We start from the raw sequence: 25,131 nt of genomic DNA on the forward strand, positions 1-25,131 counted from the left end.
TCTGACTGTCTGCAGAGAAAGACTCCAGGTTACAACCCAGCTATTGTTCAGTGGTCGGCTCAGACTACCATTTGCATTGGGAAGGTGAATGTCACGACTTCAGGATGGAGAAGAACAAAATGCCTGCGTTTAAAAAACAAACATTAGGCTCATATCTATCGCTTAGACACGCACATAGTAGCTGTTATTAATTTTTGACAGTACATCTGTTAAGCATCGAATTGCTGCAAACAGACAACCGTGCTCTTAATCGTTAATACCCATGACTAATTATTCATCGGTGATTAACTGCTGTAATCCCGTATGGGTCAATATGAGTCCAATAAAAATCCAATATGCACTGTTTTCGCAAAGCACTAAAACAAAGAGCCAATGCGAGAAAGACAGTTACATGCAAACATTTCACAACACAGCGTCGCTGTAAATTCGGTAACATTTTATTTAGAGAATATTCAACAAACATAACAGACTGTTCACCATTTAAAAAAAACAAAAGACAAAGTGCATTGTTGTCAATGTCCGTTCAAATAACAGAAAGACAAATGACAAATTGAGGAAATGTACAGGTTGCCGAGAGGAGCGGTTTCGTCTAAGATGACAGCAGCACCCGAGCTTCAAAGTGAAGGAAGGCTCTCCACACAGTCACTTGACATCTGTCTGAGCCGCTTTATACCCAGTGCAATAACCCTAAACTTCGGCTTCTGAGGTGACCACACAAAACGGTAATGAGCTTCAGACACTTCCACAGGATGCTCAGGAGGCTCTTTTCCATATTTATGAGGGGCAACATCAGACCATTTCAAGTGTTATGTGGCACACATTTAAAACTGGGGAAAACATCAATATACTCCTCTCAAAATGCTTCCTATGTATATTGTCCAGTCCATGGGGAGGGATCTGTCCTAATGTTGACCGCTATTTAAAAAAATAGTATTTACAGTAAATATCCATCTTGGTCCTTTTTGTTTCATTAAAGATGAAATTTCCATGAATAACTTACAAACACAAGTTTTCTATACAAAAACAATTGGTGTAGGTGATGTAGACTACACTCATTCATACAGGCATTGAAGTGCATTAAGTAAAGAGTTCATTTCAATGAAAGGCAAGTTTCACAGCTGAAACTGAAACAAATGCTGAATGGAAGTATGCATAAAGAATGAAAACCAAAGCTGCATTAGCTAACGTAACGCAGGCGGCCTGAAAAATGCAAGTATTGTTAAATGATCAGAACCCATGTAACATGATGGGTTGGTGTCGTCGTACAGTATGTGTTTCACCTGATTGTCCTTTTCTTAGTGCAGCCTCAAATGTTTCCACCACATCCATCATGATTTAGGATCAGTAACGCATATACATTTCCATTTTATGCTACTTTATTTTTCTTGCATTGAATCCTTTTACTTAAGTGAAGAATCTGAGTATCCCAGTGGGGATGGAGTTGAGTATTGCCATATTATGTTTTGTGATACAATATAATATCTCCAAAACACTTTAAACTCCTGATGAATAGTTTACACGCAAAGACTGGTGGCATAGAGTGGTTCATTTTGTGTTTAAAGACTCTGCGTCCAGTGCAGCCAACAAAGTGCATGTGTGCGTTCATTTGGTGCTTGACTAATACACGACAGGAGTGACTGAAGTTCACCCCACCTGTTCTCACCACATGCTGATGTAGCACGGCGGTGTTGTGACTGAGGAAATTGCATCACAAAATGTTGAATTCATTAATTTTCTGCAGCAGTTAGAAAACCACAGAGCCACTTCCGGGCATGTCAATGACGCAGACTTGCTTGGTGTTATGTTTGCCCTCTGCTGCGCTGCTGTTGGGCTCAGCCTCTCCTGATCAGTGCATGTACTGCTACACAGAAACAAATGAATGAACACGCATAGTCCAGCACTCGTATATTCACATTCTACATTCTCAAGTCTCGACTGTTGAAGACAGTTTTTGCTCTGATATCAGACAGTAATGAAGCATGTTGTGTGAAGAGCAAAGGGCCTGTGTGATGCTTCTCGTGAGGTCGGCCCCTCCTTACAGTCGCACAAAACAAGAGGCTGACTTGTGAATGTCACTACGACAGCAGTTTATCGTCTAGATGGTTGTGTCAGAGATTGTTTGAGGGTTCCTCCCTGGGTCTTAGCTGGCAGTCGACCTCCCCTGTCTCTGTATCACCGATGTCCAGGTCTGGCTGATCTTTCGGCGCTGCTGCTGGTGCTGTTTCCTTTGAGGCGCTGTCACAGCAGGAGCACGCCTGGGTAGACAAAGTGAGAAGGTGAGAGGTGATGTAGAAAAAAGTGTCGGTCTGAGAAACAATGAGAAGGTCGGGGGATGTACAACTTTTACTGTTGATGATTTTTTTCATCTCAGGCCCAAAAACCCCCAAATTTATTCTAAACACATATGAACAAAAGTCATACATTTATAAAAGCCCTTTCCTTAAAAGACCACATCTTTAAAATACTCTCACCAATTTGATATAACCTAACGTCATGGATGTAACAAACAGTTATAAAGAAAACTTTCAACCGCATTAAATCAGATGGTAGATTTGAATGTAAAACCCACATATTCTATTTTAAAGCATAGCTAAAATGACATGAACTGGTTGAAATTCTACCTTGATATCTATGGCCTTAGGTAGACCTCCCTTCTTAATCCAGGGGTGGACCTCCATCAGCTCTTTCTTCTGCTCCTCTGAAAAGCATGGCTGGTTCTTCTGCAGCAGCCTCAGCTTCTCTCTGTCGTCTTTGAGCACTCTCTCGATGTCCCTGCAGATACAGCAAACAGCCACATTCAATACTCTACCCAAAACCTTTATGAGGGTTGGGTCTGCAAATGAGTGAGTTGGATGATGAATTATTAGTGTCGAATGATTGAAGTGTTTGCCACTGAAACCTTTGCTAACCATCTACAACCAAGTTCACAGTCTTGTCTTTTATCGAGTGACTCTGTGTTAATATAAGGGTGCCATTTAGTGGTCAAAACCTGTCCCTGCAGCACTCTTGTTTCTATTTCATATGTGCTGTTCCTCACAATACAACTGCAATGAAATACCAACAGTATTATTTTATTTATTTTATTCCTCCATTAGTTGTTACCATAGCAACAACTATTTTTCCTGGAGTCTACACAAAAGATAAAACAAAACATTCAACATTACAAAAAATACTTCCATATTGTACATACAATATATCAATACATACTATATAGTAAATAATCCACATACATGATTAACAAGCAACAATTTTAATTACAAATGCGATGGTCGTAAAAAAGGGTTCATTGGTATATTTAGTGGTGCTGCCTGAAGATAGCAAAACTCCTAACAGTACAAACTGAAGTGCAAATGAAGCAGCAGTACTAACAGACCACGACTACTGAAGTGTGTGTGCAGCCAGAAAACAGCAGTGAAGAGAGCTACAGAGAGATGAGTTACACGTATGGAGTGACTTATAAACACACATACTCTTCAATGTATATGCACTGGCTTCTGTAGGATACTGCAGGTGTATACTGGGGATAATTCTGCACTTTTATTATACTGTAACAAGTACAGAGATTTCACATTTGTCTAACACATGGACAAATACTGCTGAACTAAACTGTCCCCTTCAAAAGACAGCATCACTAGGCCTGTAGGTTTTGCTTCACAATGGCATCATAACTAGCCACTGATTATTTCTAGTCTGGCTTACTTAGATGTACAATGCGTATTATTTGTTTGTATAAAAGAAATACAAACAACCCAGAGCATTTTTCCATCTGTTCAAGAATGATAAGCAGTGTAGCCAGGTCGCAGTAGACTCTATCCAACATACTGCTGGATTCACTCTCCTTCACTATTTGTATTTGTCTTACAATTTGTAAAGAATAAACACCCAAGAGGTGTTGAAGCTCCTTTCTCCTGTGGGAATTAAATGATTTTGCCTGAAACTTGTAAGTTAAACAACTGGATCACTTCATTTTTCACAGTTTTATACCACAGGTAAGCTATAATGACACCTTTCTGATGTTTTCTGTGTCCTGGCTGCACACACATCCTCCATTGTTTATAAACAGTACACATGTCTGTTAATGCTGAAAAGAGAAGAGTGGACGTGTGTTTACCCTTATCCTTTTATAACAAGGATAAGGAAGAAGGTTGGTAAACTGTCAAACAGTACTTTCTACAGGCCCACTCCTTCTCTCCTCACTGAGCCACAGCTGCTCCTGCAGTACATACTTGATGAAGTGTTCGCCCTGGTCCATCTCCACTGGCCTTTCTTCACTGCCGCTCAAGTGATCTTTGACCTTCTGGCTGTTCTGGGACGAGTCCACGCTGCCAAAGTATTTACTGCTGTTGTTGCTACCTGAAAACACCCAAAGAGCAACGTATTAATACTTTTAAAGATTTTTACTACAAAAACATAGCATTGTTAAAGGATAAAAATGATGTGCCAGTGGTTGATGGAGAGCTTCTTTCCTACACTGCAGCTTATGTAAACAACAATATAATATCTCTAGGTATGATTAGTTTTGTGCACATGAGCTTCCATCTTCACATCTAGTGATATAGGCTGTATAATAATTAACCTGTGACTATAAACACCAGCTAAATGTCAACAAACAACACTGTTGACACTTATCATTAGTAACTGAATATTAAAATGAGAACAAATCGGATTTTTCCTGCCCATTTATCTTTGAGAATGAGTGAAGTTGAATTTATATCATCATCCATGAGATTAAAAACTTTACTACAGACCTGTTCCACTACCAGTAGTCCCACTGGCTGACGTCCTACTCTTAGATGTCCCGCTGGCTGATGTCCCACAGCCGTTGGACCCGAATCCCATGGACCCCGAGGTGGCTGAGCCAGTGCCTGAGCAGGAGTCCTCGTCGGGAATGATGTCCAATATGTCGCTCGACAAAGAGTTGGCATCACTGTTGTTCCCATCGCCATGTGAACTTGCCTGCAAAAACAAAAACATAAAAGCGATACCATTAAAGAGGAGCTCGACTTCTTAGTTTTGGTTTGCAGACTGCAGTACTTCCTCCATCTCTTGCATCTTTATCATACAGGCAGGTGCATTATCATTGGCTGTGTTCCATCCCGCCTCTGCCTTTATACACTCAACTGGGAGTATATTCATGCAGTGAGCATGGAAAATCGTCCATCTCACAATACCATGTGATTAACAAGTCACAAAACAAGGCTGAGTGCTGTTGAAAAAAAAGAAAGGTCTATTGTGTAATGAGATCCTTAATAACATGAATTACACTAAACTTGTGGTCTGGGGTAAGAAAAGGGTGTCTGAGAGGACATTAGCTTTATGCTTTATTTTATTTTAAGTAGTCAGTGTGATTTCGTACAGTTTTGAGTATTGTATACATTTGTGTGCATATATGAAAGCAGGTTGTGTTTGTGTCGTGTTCATAGATACATAAATGTGATCAGAGGAATATGCGAGGAGAGAAATTAAATATGTTGAAATAACTACATAATATCTCTATATGTAAAAATGAATGAAATAATGAAAATAATATTAAAAGAGTGGTGAGAGTAAAAATACATACATAGATATGTGCACATACACACCACATATATGTATGTAATATATTAGTACTGATTGTGAGGGGTTCAGTGCAGTCTGGGAAGGAGGCGGCTGTAGGGGGCTAACAGAGTCCATCTCTTCTTTTTTTCCTTTTCTGTCTTCTTGTATTTATTACTAATGTTAATTGTAGCTCAAGCTTTGGTGCACTACAGTTGATTACTAATGTTAATTGTAGCTCAAGCTTTGGTTTGGTAGTTTTTGTACATAGAGTACAACTGTGTACTATAATAAGGTTTTGCTTTAGTTCAGATCAAATGGCACTCTAGGCCATAGGTTTTACTGAATAGACAAGACATTGCGAGATTAAGCATGCTTATCACCATCAAGTCATGAAAAAGAATAAAGAGAAACTGTTATAGTTGACATATGGGATCGGGGAGGAATGGGACTGAAGATGTGTGAAGGTTTTCTGATGATTTGCCTACCTCTTTTCTGCAAGCCCTCAGTCTAGAGCACTCTTTATCCCAAGAAAAACGCTCACAGACACATGGCGAGCCCTCGCAATACGAGGGTCCAGGTGGACCAAGGAGACTGAGAGATAGCTAAAAGGTGTAAGGGATAATCAAATCATGTGTTAACACCCTGGGCCACATTTCAGCTGAGGAGTCTAGACTGACTTGATTTTACACATGGGTTAGCAATACAATAGCAAAAAAAAAATGCTGCACTCTTATATTGTGAATAATATGGAGGGATTGCTGTGAAGATGGCATTAAATCGTTAAAGGCTGAGAGACATATGAATGAATGTCTCAGGGAAACATGCCACAGTCTACTAACAGGAGTTCAAACAACCCGCAATTATAAAGTTCAGCAAGGCATCAATATTTCATCCTGTCTGTTTAAGAATGTCACAGGTAAAGAATATCACTCATAGGCATTGGGGGGCTAGGGGAGGAAGAGGAGTAAAAAGACAAGGGAAATGGAAATCAAACAAAAAGGTTTCTTTCTTTACCTGTTTCAGCTGCCTCTCTTCTGTTTGGTTTCCACCTGCTCCTTTCTCCCTTTCTGGCGTATTATTCCCTTGTCCTCCAGAGGGCAGCACAATGCTGTCCTGCCGGTCCACAGACAGCTCCAGCTCCAGAAGGTTGAGGGGTGAGCTGCAGCGAGACTGAAACAGGGGTGGGGACACCGGGCCTCCACCGCCTTCAAACTGTGGTGTGGAGGAACGAGACGGAGCCTCCACCACGGGGGCCTTAGAAATTTCCGAGGATGGAGGGAAGCAGAATGATGGGGTCAAGTGGTCTGTTTGGAAAGAAAATTGGTTCTGGGAGCTGAACTGGTTCTGACCACAGTAGGAAGGTGGAGCTGTGAAGGGGACCTGGCCTGGAAAGGCCGCTGGACCAAAAGGCTGCAATTGGGTGGGGAAGCCACAAGTCGCTGCTTGGTACACTGGCTGTGGAGGTGGTAGTCCTGGGGCCAATGGTGGGTAGTGCATGGGCAACATTAGAGCCACAATGGGGGTGACGATGGGGGCAGTGTAGGGAGCAGGATGGATGGGTGGGGGACAGGGAGGGGCCTGGGTGCCCTGATTGTCCCCAAAGCCTTGAGGCATGGCGTCTGTGCAGGGAGCTATGGAGCTGGTGTTGGGGTAAACCTGGAGGGGGTAGCCTGGCATCCCAGAGGGGTAGGCTATGGGAAAAGTTGACTGGGAGGTGTCAGAGCGAGACCAAGAGGTCGGGTTAAGGCCGTGGTTTAGAAGAGGAGGCCGTAGATGTTGTTGTCTGTGTTGGGACACTGTGCTATCTGAGGACTCCATCTGCTTCGCTCGTTTTGACTTGGTCTTTTTATTCCGTGTGCCTCGCCGCACGTTGGGCTCTGCACTCAGTCGACCAGGCTTGGAAGATCGAACAGCGGGTACAGCTAGAGGTTAGAAAGGGTAACACAAGAGTTTGTTGAGAAGTTTGACAAAAGTTTCTAGGTTGAAAAATTAACAATTACAACAAGAGGAAAATTCCACTTGATTATAACTTGGGTTTTATTTCTGCTAGCGTTTATAAAAACACTACACTCAACAAAATTACATCCTTACATCAAAGTCAAATGGGGCAACAACACAATCCTTCAGGCGGATCTGAGCAATTAACTTGGGGAGTAAAATATTATCATTATGGTATAAACTATACAAATAACACCCAAGTTGTAATACACTGGCATTATCATTTAAAAGGTTTTCAATATGATGTGTCAGTGTGGTACCATCGCTGGCGATTTGTTCTCTCTGACGCTCCAGGTACTGGGAACAGTTTTCTTTGAGTGCTGTGAGTCCTCGAAGCTCCCTGAAGCGGCACAGAAAGGTCTGCTCCTCCTTCTGCGTGTGAACTGCCAAAACCTGCTTGGTCAGTCCCAGTTTCTTATAGGACTCCCTCTCCTGACTGGGAGGTGAAACAATAGAAAGAGGAGCCCCGGGGCTCTGGCTGGATTCTACAGTCTCTCCTGTTCCTTGGACATCCCCTATGATCTCTGTATGTCAGAGGGTGACAATAACAAAGGACTTTAACATACTCTAAAGCAATGAAAGGTTTATTGTGTAATACAAACACTTAGCATTGACAGTGACGATAACAAAAGCAGTGTTGATCAAGCATTGTAGTGGCTTGTATTGGACATCACTGGAAAAAATGCCTTAAAAATGATATGGAGAAAAGTGTGAACAGGGCTAAAGATATTAGTCACTTACACACTTCCATCATGAGGTATAGTATTTTGCCTTGAGTATGGCAAAATCATTGGCTACAATGATTACAACAGTGTCTATTAAAAGCATTAGCATTTTATATTTGTTCTAACTTTTCAAAAGTAGTTACAGATTTTTTTGTCTTTCAATATTTTAAATAATCCAATGAGGTTCAAAGCTGTGGAACAATGAAAGATCATATATTCCAAGGTGGTGAATTGCGGTTTTATATTTAGTCGCCATAGAACAATATTATCACCACCATTTCAGTTATTTTGGACGGAACCCAATGACCCCGCAAGCCTTTTATGCACTTCGAGTAGAACTAAAAATTGTGGGAATTGTGGGAAGAGTTGAGTTTTTCTGTGTTTGAGCTACAAGCTGCCAAGCATCCACTGATAACACATGCATACACACAGAGAAACACAGACAGACAAACACATACAGATGTAAAGTTGGAATTACAGTGCTTTGAAAAATCATCACCCCTTTCCTGATTTCCTCTGTCTGCATATTTGTCACACTGAGTAGTTTCAGATCCTCAACTGTGTCTGAGCTGAAAGTTTTTGCAAAGAAGATTGGACTAAAACTCTCCACAAGACCGATATCAAACCTTTAAGAAATATTAATAAATACACAAAATAAATAACGAAATATAAGAAATAATTCTGTAATAGTGCATATCGTGTGAAGATCTGATATCTTTGTATGATAAATATGCAATGATAGAGGAAATCAGGTTGGAAGCAAACACTTCTCATGGCACTGTACCTGACTCTGGATGAGGTTTCTTGTCCCCAACATGCACTATGGTGCTACTGTAGCTACACTGGCTGGTTATTGACACCACACTTTCTGTTTTGTTAGGTACAGGTAGGGGCAGTGAAGTGCCCACTACCGCTGTGGACGTGGCACTGGACTTTTTGTCTTGATTATCCAAAGCGGAGAGACCAGACTGATCCTTCAACAAGGCTGGTTCTGCCAAAGAGAACAGAGAACAAAAGATACTGACAAGGAATTGGCATCGTAGAGTCTGAGATAGAAGTTTAAAGGAAAGGCCGTAGCTTTGTATGATGAGGTGACAGTAAGTGTCTGCTATTCTTTTTTGGTAGAAGATGGTGAGACATACCTTCAGACACCTGCATGCTGTTGGGTCCTTTCTGTTTGTCCTCATCTGAGTAAGAGGATGTGGTGTTAGAGGAAGACTGGCACTTCCTCTTCATTGTGATGGGAACATTACAGCTCTCCAAGTACCTACAGCAATCATAACAACGCACCATGAATTATTTACCATACCAATTATTAGTTACAAGGTGGATAAAAAATGTTTGTGCACAAGGCTGGGTATGAATTGCATCCCGCAAAGGATCAGAGCTACCATTCTTCAAAATCATGTCTTTACCTTACAACACTGTCCAAACAGCTGATCTGCTGGTAGGAGTAGGCATTCTGATCATTTAAGTCCGTCTCCTCCTGGGAAAAGGACCTGCTCTCCTCCATATTGCCTCCCATCTCCTTCCAGTTGAGGGGAGCTGCCGAGTCTTTGGGCCGCACCACTGCTGAGCTTTTCTGTACGGACTCTACTGGAAGAAAGGCCAGGAGTTAGGGCCAACTCCAGAAAGGGGATAGTTTCACAAAAAAGATGACATTTTTCCAACAACTTTCTTACGTTGTCTGACCCAGACAAACCTTTTCAACAATTTATAAACAAATATGCAGGTAGTTGTCAGCTGGACTTACTGCCATTGCTTTTCCTGATGTCTGGTCTGGTTGTGTTGTGCTCCTGGCTCTTCTGAAGATGTATATCTTTACAGATTTCCTGAAAGGTTCGCTGTAAAATGGCAAAATATTTAACTTTGAGGCTAAGAGTGAATTAATCCTGCTGTTCAAAAAAGTCAAAGTCAAAGAACAATCAGGTCATGGTCCATTAATGTTTACAAGTTTAACTACCCAGTTTCTGCTATTCAGGACCACGTGGGCTGGAACACTGTGAGTATTTGGGTTTTACTCACTGGTCTGGCTTTGTCGCTCACTTTCTCCTCTTCTTGTCGGATCTTGCTCCCGCTGCTGTTGTTAAGGCTCTCGCTAGATGAACTCATGCCCACAAGGTGGTCATTTCTGTTCAGACTATTGTAGCCACTGGACCCACTGTTACTGACCGGCTGATTACAGATATAGAGAGGGAAGAAAGTTGAAAGAAAGTTGTTTTTACAATTATAACCCTGGTGTGTTCTGTTTTTTTATTATGATTTGAAAGTAAGATGTTGCTCTAATCCTTCAGCTGTATATATATTAGCATTTACATCTCTTCTTTGATATATATAAAAACTACCTCTTCTTCTATAACCAATGCCATGTGTCCTTGATTTTAAGAAAACCTTTTTTATCCTCTCTCACCTTTAGCAGGAGCCGATGGATCTGCTCAGTAATCTCCTGGATGTCAGAATCCATTGTCTTCATCTCACGGACAGTTGAGACAGGAGCTGCGAAAACATCTTCATTCACAGGGCCCCTGGTAAAAAAACAAAACACATCAGCATATCAAATGTCAGTCGATGAAACACTGTGAAACTCCTATCTATTCAAAGAGTAGCTTATGACTACCACTATGACAGACGGTGCATCAGCAAGACAGTCATACTCACATGCGCACTTTGTGTCTTCCGATAACAAAGGAGACCTTGCGGCTCCATGGGTTGACGAAACTGGACCAGCTGGTGTCAAGAATGATGTATTCTCCATTTCGCGCACAGAACCGGATGGATGAGTGGTCAAATGGTTGTCCTGCGAACTGAAGTACTGCAGAGAATGACAAAATAAATATAGTCAGATCATGATAGGGACAGATCATGACATGGGGATTTCTGAAATCAATTTAATTCTATGGACTCACTTTTTCTGTGAATGGCCAACATGATTGGGCGGTCATTTGGATGCAGATGGAGGAGGACTTGTGTGCCAATCAGGTCCTGGGGAAGGTACCCAAGGAGAGGAACCGCCCTGATGAACACAAACCACATGACAAGTCGCTCTGTTAGTTGGCAAGCACCAATTCCATTGTCCTCTGATAGTTGGGTGATTTGTGCACAAATACTCAGAACTCCGTGACTTACCTCTCATCCACATCCTGAAACACGCAACCTGGAGTGTGTGTGGTGGTGAAGATGCGTTTGTCTGTTGGAATTCTGGGTGCTTTAAGGATGAGAAAATATTTTAATTAATCTCTTAAGATAATTTAAGCTTTCAAAGTCATGATATGTCCGCAGGAGTAAAAAATACACTGGAAGAAAAAAAAAGATATTTCTTCCTTTATTTTATTTATCTGTACAGAGAGTCTAAGTATGTTGTATATTTTATGGATTGTTAAGTATCAAAATGACATGAGAACGTCCATAAAATACACACAAATTATTCTTCTTACCATCATAACCAGAGTGAACCCTCTCAGCCAGCAGGAGGCAGCAGAACTGGTCTTCAGCATGAATTGTTTCTTGGACCTTCATCCTGTAGGGTGTCATGCGGAAAGGATAGTACTGCATATCGCCCTCACACTCCTTACCACCACTAGAAATGAGTAAGAAGGAAAGAGAAATAAAAAATTAGAATTGTTTATTCGATTACGTTACAAGTTTTCCCAAGTAATCTCCAGGTTTTTGGATGTTTTTATTTCAGGTTCCTGAACACACAGGGGCAGTGTTTAGCTATGCTTCCATTCATGTGTACAATAAATGAGTAGTGTGTGCATTCTTTAGTTTATTTTAAGATGTGTGATGATGATTTGCAAAGCACAGTTACTTTGATCAGAATGGAAATTAGACGAGGAAGGGTTTGGAATGAAATAAAGTCAATGGAAAGTCCTGCAGTAACGTGCAGGTGTAGGTGTGGGTGTGGGTGTCCGTGCGTGCCTGCGTGTGTGTGTGCGTGTGCGTTGTCCATATGAATAACACTGACCTGGAAAAAGCATATGACTACAGTTAAAAGCATATGATGTCACAAACTAATTGAGAAACATCTAGGGTGGAATAAAAGTATGAATAAGAAACACAACGAGCAGCAGATGGCCCGGCACCATGTTTGTGCACACCCACCTGATACGACAGAAGAAGGACTTTTCCTGCATGCAGTCTGGTGGCAATGACTCTGAAAAGCGGAAAAAGAGATGTTTTAATTCAAAAGCAAAACGATACGACTAAATGATAATCGAGGTCTCGGCTCCAGCAGGCGATCAAGCTTTGATTACTTTCATCAAAAAACACCACTGACGAGGGCAGCTCTGCACTTTAAATTCTGTGAATTTAAACAGAGTCTAGGCTTAATTTAGTGCACAATCCAAAATATTTCCAGGTACATGGGGGACTAATCGCAACAAATGAATTGCAGCTCTGGGTCTGATGTGTAGTAAAGGTTTTAGGTCACAGACCAACAAGTTAATCCGGGCATTATCAGGTAAACGAGAGACGATATAATTAGCTTTCAGAGTTTGTTATTTGTGAATTTCTAGTTGGACTAAAAAAATTCTAGTTGGACTGAAAACCATTCCCATTCGGTGGCCCATTTTGCTTTGGCACCTGAGACAGCTCAGTTTGTTCTTTCCAAGTTAGTAACATGATTGGGTATAAGAAAGACTACTACTATGATCTATCTTGATCCCTCTTGAGTATTGATGACACTGCATCTGCAGAGAGCCATGTAGCCGTTATAAATGTACCTGCTCCAGTGCACATGCTCCAGGAGGGCAGGCGGTACGGGGTCGTGAAGCTGTAGAACACACTAACATCTTGCGGCGTCAGGAACTCCACAAACTTTCTGTTCTTGAAAACTTCTCTTTTGCAGTTGAGGATGGAGGCAGCCTGATCAGAAATGTAGACTATCCTTCCTGTGATGAGAGACACTGCCACTGCAAAAAAGACCTGTTGAGGAGTCCAAATGGTGGGACAAATGAGAAAACTGCTCAAACATAATCAATTAAAGTAGGCTCAATCCTCACACCAGTATATGCAGATAAAAAGACTTAAAATATTATTGCTTTTTAAAGATAATTCCGTGACTCACATTGTTTTTGAGGGTGTATTCAGAGGTAATGCTGTCTATGTCCTCTATCGTATAGGAAGATATATCCGGGCCTGAAGGTTGGCTGTCATTGGTCATCAGCAGCTGGTAATACTCTTCATTGGCTGCAATACATAGATAGTGATTTTATTAGAGTTTGGTCACAACATTGTATACGATAAAGAATAGATCGCATGTGGAAACTGATGTTTTACTGAAAAACAACATAAGAAATCCTACACAAAGATGACGTATTCACACTCATATCAAGGACATTTTTTAATAATGAGAAATGTCTCAATGCTACTCTGAAATGCGTCATAGACCAAATTGACGCTAGTTATGACAGTTTACCCGCCCATGCTTTACCCGCCCATTTCCTTCTGTAAACATTTAGGTAGGGTAGAATAAAGCCTTTGCAGATCATAACAAATAGATCTGCCAGCACACTATTCTCTCCTGCACAAGGTTATGTCTTTATTTGTTTTAGCTACTATGCTTCTTGATTTCAAAGAATATGATTCTTGTTGTACACATAATAGCTACATGAATGTATGTGTTCATGGATGTAAAGGGAATTCTGAAACGACAGACAGCTTAAACAAAAAAATTGGAGCAGATCCTATAAAAAACATGCGTAGAGGCTAGCAGTGACAAGACAGGAGCAGAAAGAAGACAGAGAGATATGAATGCACGTTACCTTCCACTTGTTTGACACAGTGCAGTGCATACTTCAGGGTGTTCAATGTCGAGGACTTGCTATTGTGTCTCTTTTCAGCAGGAAGGTGAAGCTTTAGCTCTTTCAGAGTCTTAATCATCTCCTTCTGGGTCTTTGCTTTGGCAGACTCCTGACTACTGCAAGTTGCACAAAAAAAAACAGTCCCTCAGAAATAGATTTCAAAAAGCTGAAAATAGATGACTTATGATGTAAACATTATTTTAGGCCTCAGTCATCTTGTAAGCAGTATTAATGGTAAACTAAGAATAAGACCATTCTCCTGTAAAGTGACAATGAGACTTTTCAGTGTTACAGCAGGGGTCAGTGAGCTAACCTGCAGCCGCTGGTTGAAGGGTTGTCCGGCTCTGAGCTCAGCAGACTGAAGGCGTTTGAACTGCTGGGAGGAGACGGACTGTGAGAGTTCGAGCTGTGGAGGAGAAAAGGACAATTGAACATTTCAACAAAACAGAGCCAAAAATGTACTTAAATCACCTCACAGAGCCACAAACAGAGAGAGTGAAAGAGACTCAACTGATCCTAATTCAGTCAGACTGATTTTAATTCCTCCCTCACTAAACTGAAGCTGAACAAACATACATATTGGTAGAGTGATTAGGTAACACGTTGGCATTAGGGATCGACGGATATTAAGGTTATTAGGGCCGATACAATTTTTCTTCATCAGTCTTAACCGATGACCGATACCGACTGCCGATTTTCTTGACCCGATATTTGGAGCCAATACTACTTTTGTTCCCTCAATTTACATCATAAAAATTACACAATGATGATAACAAATATTACGAGTCTCAATTTTTAAAAAAAGGAAAATTTATTAACACAGAGCTGCCTGTAGACACCTGTCTGTAAATAAAGCAGGGGGGGGGGGGGGGGGGGTATCAGCAAACGTAGCAGCCCGTATTGGCCAATGCCGATACACCTAAAAATGCAAATATCGGCTGATAATATCCGCCAGCCGATGTATCGGTCTACCATTAGTTGGCATTATTTTATTTCTCAACCTGCCGTTGCTAAAGAAAACTCAGGTACTCAATCGCATTATATGGCATAACATGGGGTTTTGTTAATGGGAGCCTCAAATAGATATGCCTATTTTCTGCCTTTGTGTAAGTGAAAAGGGGATGGGTTGTGCACAGCTTCAACCCTCATTTAGCAGCCAGGCTACAAAAGAAAGCACACTTCAAGTCTAAGGTCAGTCTAACCTTCTTGTGGACCTATTGTGTGCCTGTAGTGCAAAGAATAAGTGGACTACCTATTCCATCACATGGCATTGAGTTTATGAGAGATTCTAGCTCTCCAATACCTGTGTGTGTTTCTATATGAACAAGGAGAGCAATGCAATGAGTGTTGGTTAGGGCGAAATGTTCGTTTTGCTTATTTTGAAGAAATCTGTACCGAGTACAACCTGAGAAAGACTACTGAGATAGTTCTGAGAAAAAGCTAAGTTAGTGGACCTTGAATTAATATGTTTTGTGAAACGTAACGTATAGTAATAATATGCCCCATGGTCTTCATGCCTGTTTCTGAATCTGCATGTCTGTCGAATCCTTTTTAAAACAATGAATCACGTATTTGAGGGGTAGACACAATGAAGTAAGACTCATATAGAAGGCCCAAAGAGTGTGTATGTGTGTGATCCACTGAATTAACCTACAAGCTTAACACTTCACTAATACTGACTCAACACAACTCCGGTTACTATGTATAACCGGCTTACCTGCCTAAGAATAGAGAACACCCTTACAAATAGCCTCTAGAAGCACAAGCAGGTCTAAGTCTATCAAATATAGCCTCCAGTACTCAAGAATAGAACAGTACACTTAACATGTATTTGTGTTCAGTGGGCTAATTCGCAACGTTGTAGTAAGTCTGTGAGTCGTGGAAACATGTTCCCAAAAGAGAGCTCTCAAAGAGGCAGAGGTGAAGATTAGGGAAAGGTGACTTTGTTTAACTATAAACTTTCACTGAGAGGGTGTGTGAAAATTCAACCTCTCTCACCACATCATCTGTATGTTTGGATATCTCATTACATTAAAGAGACATGAATAACACAGAGACTCAACTGCATATGAATAAGGCTTAAAATCTGGCGTGTTTTTCCATTCTGACTAAATGAACTATACATCTATCAATGAATCTAACGTAAATAAATAAATAATGGCAAGAAATGCAAACAAAAATTGGGTAAATTATTGTTTTTTATATTCCTTCGTTGTGCCTTCAAAATAGGTTGTATTTTGATGATGTGTGTTCATTATTTTGTATATGAAGCACTTGGGCATGAAGCTTATCTATTACATCAATCCAATAAATAGTTTCTTTGTTCAAAACTCAGCAGCACTCAAGAGTAACTAACTATCTTAAATGACTTAGTATGAACATCAACAAATGGCCAAGTACAACCAGGGACCTAATTCTACCCGTTCACTGAGTTTTTGGTGTATAAAAACAAGTGCAAACAACATGTACAGCGTAATATTCAGATTCTGTTGACATTGTGTCAGAGTTTGAAACTGCTCAAGCACTGTCATGTTGTATGTGAACAGCAACTTCCAAGTCCAGCCATACTGAGCTCTGGACTGTGACTTGGCCACTACAGAGATAAAAAGGTTTGATATAAATCTTCTCATGTTACTGTGATGGCAATCAAACACAAGTCAGAAATATGGGATTGTTTCTTTAAGAAGTACATTGGCCTAAGTTTTTTATCAGACTAATGAAACCACTTTTCTCTTTCTCTTCTTTCTGTCTCTTTCTCTCTCTCATGAGCGAGGGCGAGATAATCTATCTAGAGTTCGATATTCAATTTAAGAGAGGGAGGGGTGAGAGAGACAGAGAGGGAAATATAGAAACAAAGAGAGAGCTGAAGAAGTAGTTAAAGTTGAGTATGTGACAGCAACGCACGAAACAAGCAGGAAGAGGGAGTGGTAAAAAAAACAAGATATGGATTTAAAACGTCAAATGAGCTAAAAGCGACAGAGGTGAACATGAGAGAGAGAACATGAAAGCATGCAACTGCTTGCTCAGCCAAGAGACAGACAAACAAAAAGACAAACATTGTGTTGCTATGGCAATAACAAGTTAGAGAGGGTGACACAGCCCATCTGGCATGGAGACAAAAGCCAGCCTCCAGACTCCACCCTCCCAGATTACATCAATCCAGTCTTCCTACTTGAAGCAACAGGCATTTCCTGGGCTGTCTACATTGCGTCTGAACCTATTTTTGGTCATGCCGTTGCCACGTTCAGGCAGATTTTTGGAAATGTTTTACCATTACGGCATACCTACCAACCCTCTTGATTTCTGCAGTTTTTTTGATTATGCTGTGCCCCTGATCGGTAATTTCTCCTGTTAAAACCCCAAAATCATATAGATATACAAATAAAATGGGTGTTTTTCATGCACACACACACTTTTGTCTTGTAATTTTGACATGTTGACTTTTCATGATCACTTTTTTGTACATTTGTGTAGGCCTCAGGTCATTTTCTTTTCACATCCTTGTATTTATTCTATTCGTATACTGTATAGTGTAGGGTAATGTGGCTGCAGGGGCGTTGGGGGTAGGACATTTGCCAATGCCCCAGTAAATTACCCTCTCTTTCACAACCTAATGTTGGCAGGTATGTTATGATTCAAACAAATGCCCACCCCTGTTGTAGCACTCATATGCTGTAAACCCACAGAGAGGGGTCAGAGAGTGCTGACCAGACCAAACAGTATACATGTAGGTGCTATCCTGCTTACAAGAACAACAGCTCCCAGATCTAGTCTCTCTCTCCCTATTTTCTTCACAATCCCAGTAAGTGTGCCACAGAAAAAAACAGGCCTACTAATGGCTTCATCACTCCCACAACCACCACTGACCTCTTGTTGCTTTCAGAAGATTCCAGCAGTGCCGAGTCTTTACTGGTGCCATTGGAGCTGCCCATTGACGCATGACCATGGCTTTCATTGCCATGACTGTCATTGCCGTGACTTTCATTGCCGTGTGATTCGGTTCCACTCCCACTGGACCCACTGCTCTTCATCTCCACATCCTCCTCAGGGAGCGATCGGGAGCGGGCGTTCTTGCGATGCTTGTGAGGTGAAGCAGGGGGGTCCTGACCGCTGCTGTCACTGCCCTCTGAGGGGAGGCCTAAGTCAGGCCCGCCTTGGCTGTAGCCACCAATCCGGTGCAGCTGTGCCATGGAGCTGCACCCTGAGGCCCCCCTTGGCATGGAGCTAAAGGAGGCACCATCCTGGTCTTCTAGCATCGAGAAGCAATAGGGCTTGGAATCTGAATCTTCTGACATCATGAGGGGTGCTGTCCTGGGCTTGTGGCAAGTTAGTTGTAATTGGATGTTGAAAGAACACAATCACCCCATGTTACAAGGCTGTAGCTGGAGAGAATCAAAGAGGACATGGATTGATCTGTTGAGACAAAATTATACATTAATTAGTGTTCAATTGGGGAGAAAACCTAAAACAAATAGCAGGTCAAGGTCCAAGTCTCAACAAGAGTATTTTTATGCCATACTGACACAAACTAAAATTGATAGCTGCCTAGACAGATCCAGTATAGATGTTACAGCAGGCTTTTAAAAATGGTCAGCAATATGTACAGTATACATCATTTGTATGACATAATTTGTATGTAAAAAATATATGCAAAAACAGCCACATTGCTCTTCAACACAAACATGTATCAATTCATTTTTATTTGCACATCTATGCACACACGCACAAGCATACACAGTTCAAAGGTATTTGACAATCAATGCTTTATCATTCCTTCTTTAAAAGGTGTCTTTGGTCTGGTATGATATCAGAGCACATAGGTTTAGCCCCTGACCTCTGAATAGCCCTGCATGTACTTCAACTGATGTACAGTCAAAATGCTCAGACAGTGTGGCCTTTAACAGTGGGTCTGCCCCATCTAAACCCTCCAACCCTTTCAAAGGGTCATCCACCATGGGACACCAAAGATACAGTGTTGATCTGAATGTCACCATAGGTTGCTGGTCAACAGTGTGGAACTTTGGCTCTGTGTTCTGTGGCTTCAAGTAGACTGAAAACCCTACCATCTCTGTCATCTCAGATAATGATGCTAATACAAATACTAGATTTCAGCAGAATAAGAAAGAAACGTATGCAACAGCCTGTTCAAACCACCCAATGTTGGGTAGTTTTTTTGGAGCATTAACAGTGTTTGGTACTAACATGAAGAAAACTTGGATAACTGATAACCCTAAGAAATAAAAATCTTCTACAGAAAAACACATTACGACAATGGCACAGAAATACTACAATTTTGTAAAATCTATTTGACAAGAACCATATTGAGAGTTACAAAAACTAAAGTGCAAGATCAAATCGTTAAGATGGAAAGGTAGTATGAGCTGCTTCAGCCCATAGTGATATAGAATTATGATAATTATGCCATAGTGATTTGATGTAACCTATACATCCGATGATTGTCTTTGTGAAGAGCTTTTGTTCTATAGCTTGTCTAGGCCCCAAATGTAATTCTTCTGCATTTGGACTTGATACAGTCTGGCATGTTAATTAAGATCACTTGAGATTTAGAGCACTATCATTCACGTAATCCTTTTTTCTTGGCAACACATGGGGGTCACAGAAGCCAGAAAGTCTGAGTATGACCTCCAGCCTGGCTGTTTTCCAGGGATAGCCTGCCTAAGTGTTGGCAAGCCATCCTCACCGCCACGCAATGGAAAAATGTCTATTTTCTACTCTGAGAAGGTAGACTGCTCTGAGCCCTTATTAATTCACCTGAGCTCTATGGGGAGGAGTATATGTGTTAAATTGGTCCAAACAAGTTATTCTTTCTCGTGAAGCCCATGCTAGCCCAGGCATTTCTTATGAAGGCTTTTGCTAGTGTGACCATTTATTGTGTATGTGCACATTAAGTGTGTATGTAATGTGTTGACAGTGAACCTAATCAATAAGTTTAGAGCTTCAGTTTCACAGGTTCACCCCCCCCCCTCCTCCTCTCTCACATCGCCTTATCAATGACCTGCCACAAAGTATGTTTTTTTTTCAACCCCAGTGCTACTGTGTCAACTGGGTCAACGTACAGAAATAGGTCAGATAAGAAACAACCAGGTTTCTATAGTTTGGAGCCGGCTTAGTAATAAAAACTGGAGAAAAGGGGTTAGCAATTACTTCTGTGCAAAATGCAGCACTTAAGCTCGGTACTGTGGTTAAGCTATTTTCTACAGAATAAGCTAAAAAAGTTACTTCATAGAGAGTCTTCTATATACACAGTTGACCAGCTAACTGAGAGATACTGCACAAACTTCTGACTTCTGTTGCAGAGGAGAGTTTTAGCAGGTGCTGCTACTCAATGTCTGGTGCAAGGTTAAAGAGCTGACTGACAATTTGCCCAATATTCATGAAGCCCAAGAGTTCACACAAGTTACCAACTACAAGAGCTGCTTGACATTAACCTCATTGCCTTGTTGTCAAGCCTAATCTGTTGGCTCAACAGCAGCAGGCAGAGAGAGAGAAGTTGAGAGACAGCAGAGCTGTTAGAGGTACAGATTTAAAGAGAAGAAACAAAGAAAGAGTTCTTAAATGAGAGTATTAGATGTGCATATCCGCTCTGATGGGAAACTGAGACTTACGGTGACTATAAGATCAATTAGCTATTTAGACGGAACAGCTATGGCATTGGTAAAATTCTGTATCGTCAACGTAGGTGAACGACACCCAACCCCCAACCCAGATATACTTTTTTGCTGCTCTTAAGTTTTTTTGTTGTTAAGTAAATTCAGGTTTATGTAACATGATTTTATGCCGATTGAAATGCACTGAATTGAACTAGGTACACAGGTAAAAAAAAAACGGATGTAGACGGATGTAAAAAGACAAAAACAGAAGAATAGAAATTTGTGCAGCTGCAGACCAACAGGCTCGGGAAATTCCAACACTCTGAATGGACAATCAAATGTTTATTTTAGCCCCACTGAAATGTTTATGAGACAATTAATTGTACATACCTACTTCATTTCTATGTTTACAGAAACATAGAACACAATAAAATAAAGCAGTCCCTTGAAATTACATTAATAACAATCAATAAACGGCATGTCGCTAACAGTGTTTAGTGTTTAATACATGTTTTTACATTTACTTTTTGCAAAGTAAGTATTGCTAATAATAGCCTATAGATGTCAAATCCACCTCTGCAGTAAGAAGTATCCAAGGCTGGTATCAATGATCTCTCTTTTCCTGTTTAAACTGGATACATTGCCTCCTGTTGAGCTGCTGCAGGGAAGGGAGCAGAGGAGAGTGACGTGGTTTTTCTATTTGCCCACCAATAATGAGTTAAACTGAGTTATCTCACAGGGAACTTGATGCCTCAATGGAGATGGGCACAATGTGCAGCAGGTAGCTAACAAGGCAAGCCGAGAAACATAACACAATTACAGGGTATATTTTACACCTCTTGGGTCCTTTCAGTCTTTTTAATGCAATCAAAACATGAAGGGATGAAATCAATCTTGACCTGTTGGGAACATGTTGCTCACTTGAGCTTAAAGGCAGGTAATGTAAAGATAAAATCACTTTTTTGTTGTAAAAAGGTTAGAACACTCAATTCCTAAATGGCTTGAACCGATTCAAGTTAGGGTTGTTATCAGGGTTAAAAATTAAAATGTGATTTTGTTTGGTCAATGTGTTAGGTCGAACCACCGCTGCACTGGTGAATACAGTTTCTTAAACTATTAGAAATAATGAGAGATTTCCCATTAATCCTCCTATGCCTCATTGTTGCTCTGATTAGATGACCTAATGCATAATCTTAAACCATTTTATACAACAGCTGCAGTTGTATAACGGTATACTGTGTCATGTCGGAGAGATCCATTTTTCTTCACCATACTGTATGGACTCAATTTGAGCCGAGAGGTTCAGATTTTTCTCATTCATTCTGATCTTAAACACTTACACTACACACTGTACTGCACCTTCCAAGACCACCCAAGGCTTTATCCATTTTCCTAGTGGTAGAAAAAGAGGCCATATCGACAGGGAACTGTCCCATCAGAGGCAGGATTAAGTTTGCCATTTTTGCCTTCAGTTCCTAGACCACGAGAGTTCAGTTAATGAACTTCCCATAGAGCCACTAACTGATAGGAAAATACAAATTCACTGTCCACATCTGTCTTTCCATTTGGAAATACCACATCTATAAATGTCTGAAACAGTCTGCTACTCTCATGCTCCTACCAATCCTTTAGTAGTTTGCCTGACAATAACTGGAAAAAAACGAATTTGTACAAACAATGATTAACTGCAGGCAAAGTTATAAGTCTAAATGACTTCTCCCTCACCAGCCTCACGTGCGTCACTCATACTCTCTCCTGATTTTCCAGGCACCAAGGGAAAGCTGAATATGAATGCAGCCATTTCAGACTTGCTGCTGATATTCTTCATGGTGCTGGGCTACCTGATAGTCTGTCACACAGAGAAACACTGTTAAATTAAGTTCCATGTTTCAGAGCTAAATGCTGACTGATTCACCAGAACGATTAAGGAGCAACATTCAATTTCATTGTGCCATCTTAAACATCCCATGTTAGCCAGACTTGTATCACTGACACCTGATCTCAGGCAGAGATAAAGCCGATGGCCTCTAACCATGCACAAATGTGGGATGACTTTTAATTCATCTGTGCACCCCCTCTATCCAGACAACAGCAACAACTCAGTGAATACATAAGACCGGTTGACTTAATAAATGTAAACAAGTCCTCCAAACTTTCACTTTAAATAAAGGCAAATTAAGTAAAATACAATTAAGGTATAACAAGTAAACCTTTGAAAGAGCTGGATTATTAAAACAATGACCAGTAAAGACATTTCTGTTGTGGTTTTAACTCCAGCGTGTCACTGTCAAGTAAAATCTCGTGGCTTGTATCACACTGAGGGGATTTTCATTCATTCACTATTTTAAGTTGCTGATACCCAGGTTGAGACATTTCTCTAACCTCCATTTTTAAGCTCTTTACATAATGTCAAAGATGTGCCTTAAAAAGGGAGATTTTGCCATGTTTCCTGAAAAACTGGCCTTTTTGGAAAACCAACATATTTATCTAACAACAGGAGGAATGTTAATTATCTCCCCAAATTATCTGTATGGCTGTAACTACTGCTGAACACTGGCATCAAACACATCCATTAACCTGTACTTTAAAAAAAAAAAATACATACAAGTTCCAGTGTCACAAAATTGTAGCATACTATCCCACCTCTGTAATAGACATCTTATAACTGTCATAACAAACGATAATGAATGAATGTTCCCGAGAGGACATTTCTTTATGTAAGGGGGCGGGGTGCTTACTTCTCTGAAAGAGTCAAATCGGTGCTATGATATGGTGCCGTGTGCTGCTGCTGCAGTAGACTTTATGTAAGGCTTATGCCGGAGTTTTCATGTGACAGTGACACCATAAAGCCCGGTTAAAGCACCATGTGACTCTGGCATTCCTACCACTCCTTTCTGTCGGCTCTGTTTTAACTTTGCAGCATCGTGATATATGTTATGACACGATATATTCATTTCTCTTCTCATGCTAAATGAGTTCATGTGAGCGCAGGTGAGGTCACCGGTGGTAGTTCAGCGTTACAGCAAGAAAAGGGTCACTCCCTCACCGAAGGGTTTACGTCCGCGGCTGTCATGCGCAGGGCTGGTGGCCTGCTGACCGGGATTGAGTCTCACACTGACACAGTTATGCAACTTTCACGCTTCACGTTCTTACATAGTATTTTACATAATGCAGAGCACAGCAGGTTAGCGGGGATATTATCTCCATTTGTTGCATTTAAAATAAAATAAAAATAAAAAACCTATTTATCGCACAACAACACCATTAATTACATCCACGTTACAGCAACACCAATAATTATATCCACGTTACCAGCTACCAAATACAAAAAAATAAAACTCAACCTACCTCAGAACAGGCAAATCTTCTGCTGGTCCCGTTGCCTCCGTGAAATGAAGTCTTGTCTGTGGAGCTCAAATGGTCCTGACTGGAGGAAGTGTGTGGGTCCCGGCGGTCCTGGGATGGTCTGACACACTGCTCTCTCCCGTTCAGGTTTTCTGATCTACCCCACTCTGCCCTGGATCTACAGCGAAGGCAGTGACCTCATTTTCGCGCGGCTCCTCCTCCGGCTCTTCACCCATTGGTCCAGAAATCCGTCTATCTCTACGTCATAGCGCTGAGAGCCAATAGGCGCTCCCGCCCCCTGGAGGGCAGTTACGGGCACTGTCGCTCCGCGCTGCTACTGGTCTCTGGTGCCGTCAGTCATTTTACATAAGGTTGTAGCGGCTTTCACGTGGAAACCCACGACTACCTCACTCGTGTAGAGGCGAGAGCAAATCACTACGACGCAGCTGCCGGTGAACGAAGCGGTGTCGGATGGTTGGCTCAGCCCCGCTGACTGTTATCTAAATGGTTATACAAGTGTGTGTATGGCCAATGTGGCTGCGCAATCGTATGCGGGAGCTTAGCGTACAAGTTTCTTGACTCTGCAGAAATAATGTGATATAACACTATGACTTTGATCGTGTGTGTGTTATCTAACATAAAAAAACCACTGCAATGACGTACAAGCAGCGTTGTTTTGCAGTTAGGCTACATTAGGTACATATTTTGTGAAACAAAAGCTATTTAGCCTACATAACGAAATACACGTTTACAATACAACATTCAACATCGTTTTTTATTAAAGATATGTTAATGTTGATATATGTTAACTTCAGTTGTTGTATATTAATTGGTCAATGCCAAAGTGAAGACTGTACATACATACACAAAATGTTCATCTTTTCCAATAACAGTAATTGTATTATCTCAACTGAATGTTTGGGGTTGTTCTGAAGTATTTTTTTCTGAGGAGTCAGTAAATTGTTCCCTCTAGTGGCTAAGGTTTGACACATGTAAGATGCTGATCAAACCACTTTGCAGTGGTCAATTTGGCGCCAAAGGTTTGGTGAGCGAAGCCAACACTCATTCCTCTGATTTACACAGTTTAACAATAATCAGTTTATCATATTCTGA

At 41.0% G+C, this 25,131-nt stretch overlaps 1 protein-coding gene across 1 annotated transcript; it reads right to left on the minus strand.

The window, feature by feature from the left end:
* Nucleotides 1-480: 480 nt before the first annotated feature.
* On the minus strand, nucleotides 481-24,160 carry per2 (period circadian clock 2). The gene is made up of 24 exons (XM_083928167.1): nucleotides 24,022-24,160; nucleotides 17,930-18,475; nucleotides 14,376-14,468; nucleotides 14,024-14,178; nucleotides 13,327-13,448; nucleotides 12,983-13,184; nucleotides 12,363-12,414; nucleotides 11,696-11,838; nucleotides 11,388-11,466; nucleotides 11,168-11,274; nucleotides 10,920-11,073; nucleotides 10,672-10,786; nucleotides 10,287-10,436; nucleotides 10,015-10,105; nucleotides 9,677-9,854; nucleotides 9,404-9,528; nucleotides 9,046-9,252; nucleotides 7,797-8,060; nucleotides 6,553-7,460; nucleotides 6,024-6,140; nucleotides 4,749-4,956; nucleotides 4,227-4,353; nucleotides 2,622-2,772; nucleotides 481-2,255 (listed from the first exon to the last, which is right to left on the minus strand). Exons 2-24 carry the CDS (start codon nucleotides 18,358-18,360, stop codon nucleotides 2,109-2,111), a joined length of 4,326 nt encoding a protein of 1,441 aa, XP_083784293.1. The 5' UTR covers nucleotides 18,361-18,475; nucleotides 24,022-24,160; the 3' UTR covers nucleotides 481-2,108.
* Between the last annotated feature and the right edge of the window lie 971 nt (nucleotides 24,161-25,131).

The sequence above is a fragment of the Echiichthys vipera genome (assembly GCF_963691815.1).
Source record: "Echiichthys vipera genome assembly, chromosome: 15".
Taxonomy (NCBI): domain Eukaryota; kingdom Metazoa; phylum Chordata; class Actinopteri; order Perciformes; family Trachinidae; genus Echiichthys; species Echiichthys vipera.

Coding starts and splice junctions, on each gene's coding strand:
- per2 (XM_083928167.1), bottom strand. CDS start 18,360: ATGATGTCAGAAGATTCAGATTCCAAGCCCTATTGCTTCTCGATGCTA. Junction 11,074..11,167: donor GTTGGCCATTCACAGAAAAA/GTGAGTCCATAG, acceptor CATTCTCTGCAG/TACTTCAGTTCGCAGGACAA. Junction 10,437..10,671: donor TCCATCGGCTCCTGCTAAAG/GTGAGAGAGGAT, acceptor ATCTGTAATCAG/CCGGTCAGTAACAGTGGGTC.